At 41.9% G+C, this 14,073-nt stretch overlaps 1 protein-coding gene across 2 annotated transcripts in view; it reads right to left on the bottom strand.

Annotated features, from left to right (window-relative positions):
• Positions 1-4,257: 4,257 nt before the first annotated feature.
• The window catches only part of colq (collagen-like tail subunit (single strand of homotrimer) of asymmetric acetylcholinesterase), a 223,836-nt gene continuing 214,020 nt past the window's right edge, over positions 4,258-14,073 (bottom strand). For both annotated transcript variants that reach the window (XM_085988586.1, XM_085988587.1), the window contains 4 exons: positions 13,934-14,053; positions 9,064-9,190; positions 6,334-6,436; positions 4,258-5,750 (listed from right to left, as the gene is read on the bottom strand). In XM_085988586.1, the coding sequence (XP_085844712.1) occupies positions 5,681-5,750; positions 6,334-6,436; positions 9,064-9,190; positions 13,934-14,053 (420 nt within the window). In that variant the 3' untranslated portion in view covers positions 4,258-5,680. The remainder of the gene's footprint in view (positions 5,751-6,333; positions 6,437-9,063; positions 9,191-13,933; positions 14,054-14,073) is intronic.

Genomic DNA, 14,073 nt, shown 5'->3' with positions numbered 1-14,073 from the left:
GATGGATCTCTATTCAAACCTTAGCTTTGTATTCCCTCTCCTTTTGCCTGTGCCTCTAACTGTGGCATCAGGAGCGAGCTTTTCACATTTGAGGTTAATCAAGAACTATTTGCATTCAACAATGCCATAAGAATGTCTGAATGGTCTAGCTGAGATAGCCATTGAGTATGATGTTTGTCTCAAGTGGGACTTCTCTAAAATAATTGAGGACTTTGCCTCCGTAAAAGCATAAAACATCCATTTCTAACTGACTGGGATGTTTGTCATGTTTCAGTCGCTAAAAAATTTATTCTGAATTTTTTAGTGATTTGTTTATTTCTTACATGAAAAGCCTTTTCCAAGCAAAGTAACACTGGAAGTCATCTGAAGTGCGGGAGGGAGGGGATGGTCCATGCCTAAGTCTCTGCTCAGAGTTCCTACGAGTCTACTGCTGGTGCTGGACTTTAGTCAGCTTCTTTGAGGGTGGAAGGACTGGGAGAGATGTTGGACATGATACCGGCTGAGCAGGGATTGTTCACTGATGGCTCCATGTAATGTCTCCGTTGCAAAGCAAAATTATGCAGCGTACCGCAAACCACTATCATATAGGACATTCTTCGTATATTGCAAGAACCCACATTACCTGTCCAGGCAGCAGAATCATTGCTTGAGAACTCCAATGGTCTGCTTGATGAGGGTTCTGGTTCACCCAATAATCTGATTGTAGGAACATAGGAACAGGAATAGGCCATTTAGCCCCTCAGGCCTTTTCTGCCATTCAATTAGATCATGGCTGATCTGTATCTTAACTCCATCTACCCATCTTGGTTCCATAACACTTAATACACTTGCCCAACAAAAATCTATCAATCTGAGTTTTGACATTTTCTGTTGAATTAGCCTCAACAGCCTTTTGGGGGAAGAAAGTTCCAGAATTCCACCTCCCTTTGTGTGAAGAAGTGCTTCCTGACATCACCCCTGAATGACCTAGTTCTAATTTTAAGGTTATGCCCCCTTGGTCTGGACTCTCCCACCGAAGCGAATAGTTTTTATCTACCCTATCAACTCCTTTAATCATATTAAACACAAACATTGTGGTGTAGTTCAGCAGCTGAGCATGGGTTCCTAAGAGGGGTCATGAGTCAAATGTGTAGGCGCTATCCCTTGTCCAAAAGCAGCCAACTTCTCATTTACTGTGCAAGGGTAGTTTGCACAGTAGTTGTAATGTGCAGAGTATAAATCAGGAAATTAGAGGTGCAGGTAACAAGGGTAATACAGTAATCATGGGGGACTTTAATCTATATATAAACTGGGCAAACCAAATTTGCAGTAATAGTGTGGAGGACGAATTCATGGAATGTATGCAAGATAGTTTTCTAGATCAGTATGTTGAGGAACCAACTAGGGAACAGACTACATTAGATCTAGTATTGTGCAATGAGAAAGGATTAATTAATAACCTTGTAGTAAAGGGGCCTTTAGGGAAGAGTGACCATAATATGATAGAATTTTATATTGAGTTTGAAAGCAACTCAGTTAAATCTGAAACTAGGGTCTTAAATCTAAACAAAGCAAACTACGTAGGTATGAGGGGCGAGTTGGCTAAGATAGATTGGGAAACTACATTAAAGGGTATAACAGTGGACATGGCTAGCATTTAAAGAATTAATACATAATTTACAATAAAATATACATTCCTTTAAGGCACGAAAAACCGACAGGAAATGTGGTCCAACCGTGGCTAACAAGAGAAGTTAAAGATAGTATTAAATTAAGGAAGAGGCTTTTCATGCTGCCAAAAAGAGTAGTAAGCCTGAGGATTGGGAGGATTTTAGAATGCAGCAAAGGAGGACCAAGAAATTGATAAAGAAAGGAAAAATAGAATGAGAGTAAACTAGTGAGAGGCATATAAACAAACTGTAAAAAGGAAAAGATTAGCAAAAGTAAATGTGGGTCCCTTACAGGCTGAGACAGGAGAAATTATAATGGGGAATAAGGAAATGGCAGAGAAATTAAACAACTACTTTGTGTCTGTCTTCACGGAAGAAGATGCAAAAAACTTCCCGGAAATAGTGCACAACCAAGGGTCTAGCGAGAATGAGGAACTGAAAAATATTAGTAATAGTAAAAAAGTAGTACTGGAGGAATTAATGGGACTGAAAGCCGATAAATCCCCATGATCTGATGGCCTGCATCCTAGGGTTTTGAAAGAGTTGGCTATAGAGATAGTGGATGCATTGGTTGTCATTTTCCAAAATTCCATACATTCTAGAATGGTTCCCGTGGATTGGAAGGTAGCAAATGTAACCCCACTATTTAAGAAAGGAGGGAGAGAGAAAATGGAGAACTACAGACCAGTTAGCCTGACATCAGTAGTAGAGAAAATGCTAGAATCTATTATTAAGGATGTGGTAACAGGGCGCTTAGAAAATAATAATAGGATTGGGCAGAGTCAACATGGATTTATGAAAGAGAAATTGTGTTTGACAAATCTGTTGGGAGTTTTTTGAAGTTGTAACTAGCAAGATAAGGGGGAACCAGTGGATGTGGTGTATTTGGATTTTCAGAAGGCATTCGATAAGGTGCCACAAAAGAGGTTATTAAACAAAATTAGGGCTCATGGGATTGGGGTAATATACTAGCATGGATTGAGGATTGGTTAACGCACAGAAAACAGAGAGTAGGAATAAATGGGTCATTTTCGGGTTGGCAGGTTGTAACTAGTGGGGTACCGCAAGGATCAGTGCTTGGGCCTCAGCTACTCACAATCTACATCAATGATTTGGTTGAGGGGACCAAATGTAATATTTCCAAGTTTGCTGATGATACATAGCTGGGTGGGAATGTAAGTTGTGAGGAGGATGCAAGGAACATTCAAGGGGATATAGACAGACTAAGTGAGTGGGCAAGAACATGGCAAATGGAATATAATGTGGAGAAATGTGAAGTAATCCACTTTGGTAAGAAAAATAGAAAAGCAGAGTATTTTTTAAATGGTGAGAGATTGGGAAATGTTGGTGTTCAGAGGGACCTGGTTGTCCTTATACACGAATCACTGAAAGTTAACATGCAGGTACAGCAAGCAATTAGGAAAGCAAATGGTATGTTGGCCTTTATTACAAGAGGATTTGAGTATAAGAGTAAAGATGTCTTACTGCAATTATATAGGGCCCTGGTGAGACCACACCTGGAGTATTGGGTACAGTTTTGGTCTCCTTACCTAAGGAAGGATATACTTGCCATAAAGGAAGTGCAACGAAGGTTCACCAGACTGGTTCCTGGGATGGGGGGATTGTCCTATGAGGAGAGATTGAGTAGACTAGGCCTATATTCGCTGGAGTTTAGAAGAATGAGAGGTGATCTCATTGAAACATACAAAATTGTTACAGGGCTTGACAGGGTAGATGCAGGGAGGATGTTTCCCCTGGCTGGGGAGTCTAGAACCAGGGGTCACAGTCTCAGAATAAGGGGTCAACCATTTAGGACTGAGATGAGGAGAAATTTGTTCACTCAGAGGGTGGTGAATCTTTGGAATTCTCTACCCCAGAGAGCTGTGGAGGCTCAGTCATTGAGTATATTCAAGACAGAGATCAATAGATTTTTGAATATTAAGGGAATCAAGTGATATGAGGATAGTGCAGGAAAGTGGAGATGAGGTAGAAGATCAGCCATGATCTTATTGAATGGCGGAGCAGGCTCGAAGGGCCAAATGGCCTACTCCTGCTCCTAATTCTTATGTTCTTAAGGGTAAAGGGAGTAATTTAAAATGTTATCAGCAGGCAAAAATTGGGTGATAGTGAATCAGCAGCTCATTTTACACCTCGCCCAATTTTCTTTTCCATTAGCCGCAATCGGCTGCCTAAAATAGGCATTAGCCGCCTTACATATGTAAATGAGAGGCCTAACGCCTGTTTAAAGATGCCGCACCGAAAATGGTTGCCAATCAGTGGAGCAGGTGCCGGGTCGCTGCTCCACGCCTCCACCCGGGACTTACCTTTGGGTCACTGCTAGCAAGGCAGGCGGCCAGAAATTCTTCTCTTTCAAAGGAGCGAGCTGCCTGTGGATGTGTGACAGGTAATGGCAACTTACTCAAATAATGTTAATGAGACCCGGGGCCCAATTTCAGGCCAGCCTCGGGCCTCCCATTTGGGGTGTGCGCTACTTATGCAGCGCTGATTAGGAGCTTGGCAAGTTCTATTTGGCATAGTAATCTTTATAAGAATTCTTTCATGTACTCATGGAACTGTTGAATGAAGAACACACAAAACATCAACTTAATTGAACTCTTTTTATTTATACTGATTATAAATTCCAGTAACATGGGCATGCAAAGGTACATGTAATGCAGTAACATTTTCTGAGAAGGCTAGAAAAAGAACAATCATATTTTAACGACAATGTCCATCTTACTATATACATTTCCAGTGGCAGACTGCTATCTGACTATTGCCAGCTTATTGCTTGTGACATACACAGCTCATGCATTTTATCTATTCATCTCATTTATGTACTGCCAAAGTGGGTCAGATCCAGCTCCGAGGACAAGGCATTCACATTCTAAATGTAAAGCGGATTCTTTAACATTCTTCACCATAGGAAACAATGAAAATGCTAGTGAAGGGATGTTTGTGCATCATTCTTCCTGTACCTCCAGCCAACACTCTAAATATCCCACTGCGTGTACACCCGTCAAACAGTGTGAGAAAATATAAATTGCAAGGTGAATGGTGACGGTAGTCAATGCTATACTCTGGCATGGGACATCTTGATAAAGAAATTACACAATCAGGTGAACATCCACTTTATTTATATTCAGAATTAAAAGTTCTCAGGGAAGCAGAAAGAAGCCATGTGTCCTTCCCTACATCTGCCACGACCTATATTCACCCAAATTTCCGACCTCTTCTATATATCTTATGTCACACTCCATACTCAGCTGTAAGTTGTCATCTGTTTGGTTTATTTGGTTGATTTCTAGTATTAATAGTTGTTAGTGAGGAGAGGCATTCAAATATTAGACAGGATTGGGACGCTATACATGTCTCTTAAGAACATGACACCCTGTAGGGTTGTAGCTGATCCTATTGAGCCTACAGCAATCAAGGCATGGAAGAGTGTTTTTGTAATTGACATCATTATGCATAATATTCATGCAAATGCAATAAATAGCGTTTCACATTTTGGCGACTGAATTCTTGAGCTTTTCATGTTTTTACTGTATCAACACAGCACCAAGAATCCAGTCAGTTTTTTCCTTGAGTAAGCCTAGGTATAAAACTACAGTAGTCTGTAACAGTGCACAGTCGAGGTATGGCAATACTGACTCCAGTCTCTTATTTCTGCCTGAGAATTGTCAATCAACAAGGATGAGCAGTCTTCAGACATGATCATCCAAATTTATATATAAATATATATATATATATGTATGTGTATACGTTAAAGGTCTCAGTGGAAAGAAAACATCATCCTTTTCGTAGCTTTGTTGTTGGTGCTGATTTTATTTTAAGACAAAATGCAATGGTCCTAATTCTGATCCAGATAATCACTTGAAATAAATCCCGGCTATCTAAGAGCCTTCCAGCTGCTGGTTATGGTTATATTGAATGGAGGTTGAGTATGTGCAGCCCAATCCTGTTGGTTCTGTGATAGCACCAGATGAATGTGTTACAGTGAGACGTATCCCAGCAGCCAACTCTTAGATTCATGTGAAATACCGACAGCTCGTGGAGTCAATGTAACAATATGAAGTGCATTTCAGTTCTCCATAAGACCTAAAGCAAACAGGACACAAAGAGGGAACCAGAGAGAATCTTTTCATACTGTTTCAGAAAGGGGTGCATAAAAAATACTCAATTACATAATATAGTACACAGCTTGTATCCAGAAGCAAAAGGGCAAACGGTAATGGGAAGAATAAAAAGAAAATCCATTAATGCAAGAGATGTGAATTAACAGAAAGTGCTGGAAATGCACAATTGATCAGTCAGTACACGAAAGGTGAAGATAGGCTAATCTTTTGCCTGTGACCATTCATTAGAGTGGTGAACTGATGGGCCGTTCATTCACCTAGACCACTCTTGTAGACCTTCTATTAGATGTTTACAGAGTGCTATTGGCAGAGGCCTGGTTGCAGGTCTCCTGATTGAAGATGGTCCATATCACAGGTTCTTAGAGGAAAAGAGGAAGAGTAGAATGGTAAGGATTTATTTTAAAAAAACACCTGTGAAGTATTTTTTTAAAAAATTGCTAAGCACACACCCTCCTTATCAGAGCTCACAGAGGTGCTCTGTTTGCACTCCTTTCAGGAAGTTAGTCTATGTAGGGGATTGACAGGTGATCTTTAGGTGAACTTACCCGGGAAGATAGGTTTTACAAGTTTGGTAACCAAAATCTTTGCCATCACATTCTTCAAGTCCCTTCCATAGGTATCCGTCCCCGCAGTGGGCTTGCTTACAATCTGCAACAATGCAGCAACACAGCAACTGTATTATCAGAAGTTTATGAAACAGATCAGCATCACTGAAGGATACTAAAAACATTTCTAATGATTTGTATTTAAAGGTCCTTCTTTTTAATTCATAAAGTCACTAATATATTGATTAGGTGTAATCTGGACAGCAATTTATATTAAACAAAATATGCATATTTTTGAAATGTATTTATTCATTCACAGGATGTGGGCATCGCTGGCAAGACCAGCATTTATTGCCCATCCCTAATTGCCCTTCAGAAGGTGGTGTTGAGCCGCCTTCTTGAACTGCTGCAGTCTGTGTGGTGAAGGATCACCCACAGTGCTGTTAGGTAGGGAGTTCCAGAATTTTGACCCAGTGACGATGAAGGAACGAAGATACATTTCTAAGTCAGGATGGTGTGTAACATGGAGGGGAACTTGGAGGTGGTGCTGTTCCCATGTGCCTGCTGCCCTTGTCCTTCTAGTTGATAGAGGTTGCGGGTTTGAGAGGTGCTGTCGAAGAAGTCTTGGCAAGTTGCTGTAGTGCATCTTGTAGATGGTACACACTGCAGCCACGGTATGCCGGTGGTGGAGGGAGTGAATGTTTAAGGTGGTGGATGGGGTGCCAATCAAGTGGGCTACTTTGTCCTGGATAGTGTCAAGCTTCTTGAGTGTTGTTGGAGCTGCACTCATCCAGGCAAGTGGCGAGTTATCCATCACACTCCTGACTTGTGCCTTGTAGGTGGTGGAAAGACTTTGGGGAATCAGGAGGTGAGTCACTTGCCGCAGAATACCCAGCTCTGACCTGCTCTTGTAGCCACAGTATTTATGTGGCTGGTCCAGTTAAGTTTCTGGTAAGTTCATCATCGCTGGATCAAAATCCTAGAACTCCCTACCTAACAGCACTATGGGAGTACCTTCACCATTCCGACTGCAGCGGTTCAAGAAGGTGGCTCACCACCACCTTCTCAAAGGCAATTATGGATGGACAATCCAGGATGTGCTATGCCAGTGACGCCCACATCCCATGAACGAATTTAAAAAAATGGTGACCCCCAGGATGTTGATGGTGAAGATTCGATGATGCAATGCCATTGAATGTCGAGTTGGAGGTGGTTAGACTCTCTCTTTTTGGAGATGGTCATTGCCTGGCACTTGTGTGGCACGAATATTACTTGCCATTTATCAGCCCAAGCCTGAATGTTGTCCAGGTCAAGGGCAGTCACTCTCATCTCACCCCTGGAATTCAGTTCTTTAGTCCATGTTTGGAGCAAGGCTGTAATGAGGTCTGGAGCCGAGTGATTCTGGTGGAACCCAAACTGAGAATCGGTGAGCAGGTTATTGGTGAGTAAGTGCATGTACATTTATCATTTTGCAAAGAAAAGTATGGTGTATAGTGTAAGATTCTTCACTCTGCAATCTTTACTGGTTGTAAGCAGTGGTAGCAAATAATTATTGATGGCTGTGGAATATTACTTTTGCCCCCAATTATTAGGAAACGCGTTATGGTTGGGCTTCAAGATTTTGGAGGTATCTGTTTGAGGCGCTAATGACATGTTCGTTTATTTTTACCAATTTGGGGTGACTTTTAACAGAACTACCTGTTTAAATCCATAAGAGCAAGGGAATGATTTTACTGACTACTGCAGTCCTCTGGCATGACCATCACCATCAGACTGTGGATGTGATTTGGTTGCTCATCTCAATGCCCTTTGAGGTGTGTTATTCCTCTGACTGCTAATGCCTCTCTGCCCATGGAGATCGTTGTTATGGAGTCACTAGACCAAGGGTAACTTTAAGTTAGCTTGCTTTGATTCAAAAGTTTGGTTTGAATGCATCTGAGCCAATTTTTCTAACCCTTCCCCCTGGAAAACACTCAATTCTCTGAGAGAAAAGATCAGGAAAATGTTGCAGAGACCTCATCACTAAGTCTTCACCCCTCTGATGTTGGCTTAGGATTTCCAGGGCTTCACTGACAAGGGGGCGGAGCCTGGGCTGCACCTGGAGAATGTACAGGCCAGACAAGGCAACTATAATAAGGCAGAAGGCAGTGTTCCTAGACTCCTACCTTATTTCCTCAGTGTACTACTTGCTAGATGTCAAAGTGCAGAGGCATCCAAAGAAGGTAGTGCTGTGGGTTGCTCCAAACCCCGACTGGCCCTGATTCAACAGAGGACATGAGGGCAGGCTGAAAATTACAGGTAGGCCACCTCTTTAATTTTTAGGACCGCCCTCACTTCCACTTCAGGATGAAATCAGGACCTTCTGGCTGCTAATGGTCCTGATCCTATGGCTACACTTGCAGCTTCAGCTGACTTTCCTGTCCGACATCTTGTGCTAAGCCTTGATAGGGGACGGGCCTGCACCAAGGCTGTCCCTGGGCCATTTAAATGGACTGGGACAGGAAATCCAGACAAGTCAGATTGCGAAGGATTAGCCCACTTCAGGTTTGTTGCTACTGTCCAGTGCCCAGGCAGGGTGGTTTCAGGAAAATCAGCCATATCGAGTTTGACTTTTCTTAAACTGAACTGAGCTCAGTTGTCCACAAATAAAAATGGTAATGTGCAGGTGTACATTTCCAATGAAAGATTTAAGAACAAACTTTTTTAAAAATATGAAGTTAGCTAACTTACTTATACAGCTATCGGTGACAATCTTGTTTCCGTCGTCACATTCTTCTCCATTTTCCTCCTGAACTATTCCATCTCCACAGAACCCTGCTGGATGTGGAGAAGAAGCCTCCAGCTGGATAGGGGAGAGCTATATGAAAATAAAATACACAAGGCAGGCTCGTTATGTACTGTAACAGCTTCACTATTGGTTTGCCTGCTTCCAGGAATATGGAGTGGGGTTAACATAGCCTACATTACTGCTAGCAGCAAGTCAGTAAAAATGGTCATAGCAACTCCTTTTATACCAAAACCTAAACAAAAATTGACACTGAGCCAAAGAAGGAGACATTAGGACAGGTAACCAAATGCATGGTCAAATAGGACGGTTTTAAGCAGCATTTTAAAGGAGAGAGTGGTGGACAGGCGATGAGGTTTGGGAAGGGTATTCCCGAGCTTAGGGCCTAGACGGCTGAAGGCATGGCCACCAATGGTGGGGCGAACGAAGTGGGGGATGCACAAGAAGGCAGACTTGGCAGACGGTTATACGGCTGGAGGAGGTTACAGAGATAGGGAGGGATAAGGGCATGGAGAGACTTGAACACAAGGATAAGAATTTCAAAATTGAGGCATTGGTGGACCAGGAGCCAATGTACAGTAAGTCAGCGAGCACAAGGATGATGGGTGAACGGGACTTGATGCGAATTAGAATACGAGCAGCAGAGTTTTGGATGAGCTCAAGTTAATGGAGGGTGAAGATGGGGGGCTGGCCTGGAGAGCATTGGAATAGTTGAGTCTGGAGGTAACAAAAGCATAGAAAATAGAAACTTTTATGTTGAAAATTTTTAGTAATTTGTTTATCTAGTGCAGGAAATCTTAACAATGGCAAGAAATCCCACTGATCTTGGAGAATAGATATCAAATAAACTGTTCTTTGCTGATGCATCCTTTAATTGAAGTAAATGTTAGAATCAAACAGCTGATCAGAAAACTGGTCAATTCTACATTGGTCAGTTCTCAACAACTGCCTATAACCTTGCAATGGCTTAGGCAAACTCCACTATTATTCCTCTCTAGACTTAGCTTGTTTGTTTTCAGATGGGCTATCTATAGCCTCTTTCCAGGTTATGCTCCCAAAGAAAGCTCAAGACAGAATGAAGGATGGGTGTAGTTATTTTTTGTTTTCTAAAGACTCGAACCATGATCCCTGCCCTATTACTTCACTTACAGGTCTTAATGAAGGTTGGAATGAACATTTCTTTTGGGGAAAATTTCATCATCCACTTGGCTTGATGCCTGAAGCCCAGGTCAGTGGGGGATGTTTCTGGGCTGCCAGCAATTTCTTCTGTTACTCAGAGTCAGGAAACATCAGTGTTTGCCCAAGCATGGCCTGCTTCTTTTCTTTTCCCTCCTGATTACTGAAAGATGCTACAACCTCCAATTAGCACTTCCCCAGTGGAGGCGGATATATTTCAGATCAACAAACGGTGTGGAGAAGGATTTGAACCTCTATCCTTCCCTAGCCCATGGCATCCCAAACACCTCCTTTAAGATAGGAGACTTTTCAGTGCAGCATTTGAAAGAAGAAGCACAAGGGGAGGGGGTTACGAATTCATGCATTCGCTGCAGAGTTTCATACAGCAATAAAACATATCGGGAACTCGGACAGAAAGATCAGCGGAATTTTCCATTATTTATTTTCCTTTTCCAGTATGGATGGGAAATCCTGCAAGGCCCACTGAGCTCTATGCCCAAATTCCCTATATACGCTCCACAAGGCCCACTCTGCCAGTGCAAATTTGTAAAAGTGACACTACAATTTCAAGCTGCTCCTTTTATCACTTCACAGTTTTTTTTAAAAATTGTTTCAAATTAACTAACCTGATTATAAAAGTCTACCTACAATTTCAAATCTTCACTGCGCCACCTGGGAGTTTGTACAGTCTCCAAATCAAAAGGGAAAGTCTTGCTTGACCAACCTCATTGAATTTTTTGAAGAGGTAACAGAGAGAGTAGACAAGAGAAATGCAGTAGATGTAATTTATCTAGATTTTCAAAAGGCCTTTGATAAGGTGCCACATAATAGATTAATGAATAAGATCAGAGAATGCAGAGTCAGGGGACAAGTAGCAGAATGGAAAGCTAGCTGGCTTCAAGACAGAGGGCAGAGAGTAGGGGTAAAGGGTAGCTATTCACAGTGGCAGAAGGGAGAAGTGGTGTTCCACAAGGATCAGTGATGGAATCAAAAACACAATTTCTAAATTTGCAGATGACACCAAATTGGGGGGGATAGTCAATACTGAGGAGGACTGCAACAAATTACAGGAAGACATTAATAAACTTGCAGAATGGACATATAATTGGCAAATGAATTTCAACACAAATAAATGTGAGGTATTAGATTTTGGTAGGAAGAATAGGGAGGGCACACATTACTTGGAGGGTGCGAGTCTGGGTGGGGTAGAGGAGCAAAGGGATCTCGGAGTACAAATACACAAATCACTAAAAGTAGTGACACAGGTTAACAAGGCTATAAAAAAGCAAACCAAGCACTAGAGTTTATTTCTGGAGGGATAGAATTGAAAAGTAGTGAAGTTATGCTAAACTTGTATCGAACCTTGGTTAGACCATACTTGGAGTACTGCATACAATTCTGGTCACCATCTTATAAAAAGGATATAAAGGTACTGGAGAGGGTGCAGAGAAGATTTACAAGGATGATACCAGAAATGTGAGGGTACACCTATCAGGAAAGGATGAACAGGCTGGGTCTCTTTTCTCCTGAAAAGAGAAGGCTGAGGGGTGACCTAATAGAGGTCATTAAAATTATGAAAGGTTTTGATAGAGTAGACACAGAGAGAATGTTTCCACTCGTGGGGAAGAGCAAAACTAGAGGCCATCAATATAAGATAGTCACCAAGAAATCCAATAGGGAATTCAGAAGAAACTTCTTTACCCAGAGAGTGATGAGAATGTGGAACTCGCTACGACAGGGAGTGATTGAAGCAAATAGTATGGATGCATTAAGGGGCGTTTAGATAAACTATGAGGGAGAAGGGAATAGAGGGTTATGCTGATAGAGTTAGATGAGGAAAAACGGGAGGAGGCTCGAGTGGAGCATAAACACCAGCATGGACTGGTTGGGTTGAATGGCCTGTTTCTGTGCTGTATATCCTATGTAATCCTATGTAGTCTCTTTGTGTAACTGTTGACAGGTCATTCGGAAGTAGTAAACTTGAAGGAACATTGGTCTAATGCTCTCCCTTCTTTTTAATACAACTTGTACTGCATTTCAGTGTCCCAGTGGAAAAATTACAGAACTCTCCCAAGTGAATTTGAAGGAAAGTCAGCCCAGGGACATAAAGTTATGACTTTCTGGCTGAGAGCCAAACATTCAACTGCTTATGCTGTCAGGCCTCGCAAGTCAGGCTGACAGTTAAAGAAGATTAATTCTCCTCAGTAACTGTTAAGACTCGCAAGAGCTAAGTCATGGCAGTGTCAAATGTGAAATTCTCTTTGAACCAAACTAAAAAAATAACAGAAATCTTAAAACAACAAGGCCTAGCTTTCTGCCCTTCCACACACCCCACCCACCTACTAATTTTTAAAGCCGATATTGGGTGGGCTGCAAGTTGCTCAGGGACGCACTCCACTGCCTCGCTGCATGTCCCCGACATTTTCTGGGGCTTGATCCTGTTGGCATATCCTTTGGGTTATATCAACAGCATACTAATGCAGTAAACAAGACCACTGCTGCATTGTCCGCCATTTACATTATTAAAAAAATTATTTAAAAGCTGAACGTAGAGGATGTTTGGAAGGGGAAGAAAATAATTTCCCGGCCGCCACTCACAGAGCACGGCCTTGCACACACCAAAGAGGGTGGAGGAAGAGCTTTATGAAGAGAGCAAAAACATGGAGGCAGCTTGCTTTCTGATGCTGCCATGCCAAAACTCTGCCTTCTTCCTGGCAGGACTTCTGCTGGTAGCCCACCGTCTGTATGCTAATGATTCCAAGGCCAGAATGTCAGCTGCAATTTGGGATTCATTTGCATGGTGGTGGGAAATCCCGTTTTCCCTCCCACCTGATCAATGCGAGAGACTGAATGTCTATCATAAATATAGGCAAGCTTCATACTTGGTGGTTTTAGGCAGTGCAATCTATGAAAAGGAATTCCAAATCTCTTATCTACAGTTGAGGTTAAAAATTAGACATTTTAATTTGCATTCCTCTGTGTTTTTGGTGTGATATTTTCAGAGAGTGTCGGCTCGAACATTTGCCTCTCCTTGCATTTACAAATCTGATTGGTTTGAAGCCAAGGCCAGCCGGCATTGATCTGACTGTAATATTTCTCGGCCTTGCCAATAAAGCGCATGACTTGTGACAGCAGATTGTCTCATTGCGATGGAGGAGGGAAGAGGTCTGAAAAATGAACATGTTGCACCTGCTTCCATCCCATTCTTTCCACATATAAGAGAATGGTGGGAATGAAAAGGACACAGCCTCAAATGGAGAAATACAGGGACTCCAGGGACAGATGCAAAAATCAAAATGTTATCTATAATTATTGAAATGCCCTTATAGTACTGGCAGCTTAAACTCCATCTTTTATCTTAAGATTTGCACAGTCCAGCAGATGGCGTTCTGCTATGATTAGAGAACCAGCTTGCATTTCCAGCAATGCTGAGGATAGGAGGGAGGAAAGTGGAGACCTATCTTTAACTGGTGCTGTTCACATTACATCGTTCTGACACAGAAACATGTGAATAAAAACCATAACAAGTAAGAGTGGGAGCAGAAACACTTTCCAATTCATCAGTTACATTGTTATTCTCACTCTTTAAATTCCAAGATAGAAGTTTAAGGGAGTGCGCAACAGTTAAAATCTCATTACCTGAATCGGTAGCCATCCCACAGTATCTTTGAAGTACAATGACCTCTGATCTTTTCGGAAGGCTAGTGCATTTTCAGTGTTCAGATTTTTCAGCTCTTCTTCGCTATTTACAACAAATATCTAAAAAGAAAAAGGAAATC

Source organism: Somniosus microcephalus, chromosome 5, assembly GCF_052327205.1.
Source record: "Somniosus microcephalus isolate GS21.2 chromosome 5, FLI_Smic_1.0, whole genome shotgun sequence".
NCBI classification, from domain to species: Eukaryota; Metazoa; Chordata; class Chondrichthyes; order Squaliformes; family Somniosidae; genus Somniosus; species Somniosus microcephalus.
The sequence above is the reverse complement of the archived record's forward strand: the minus strand, read 5'-3'. Positions and strand labels throughout refer to the sequence as shown.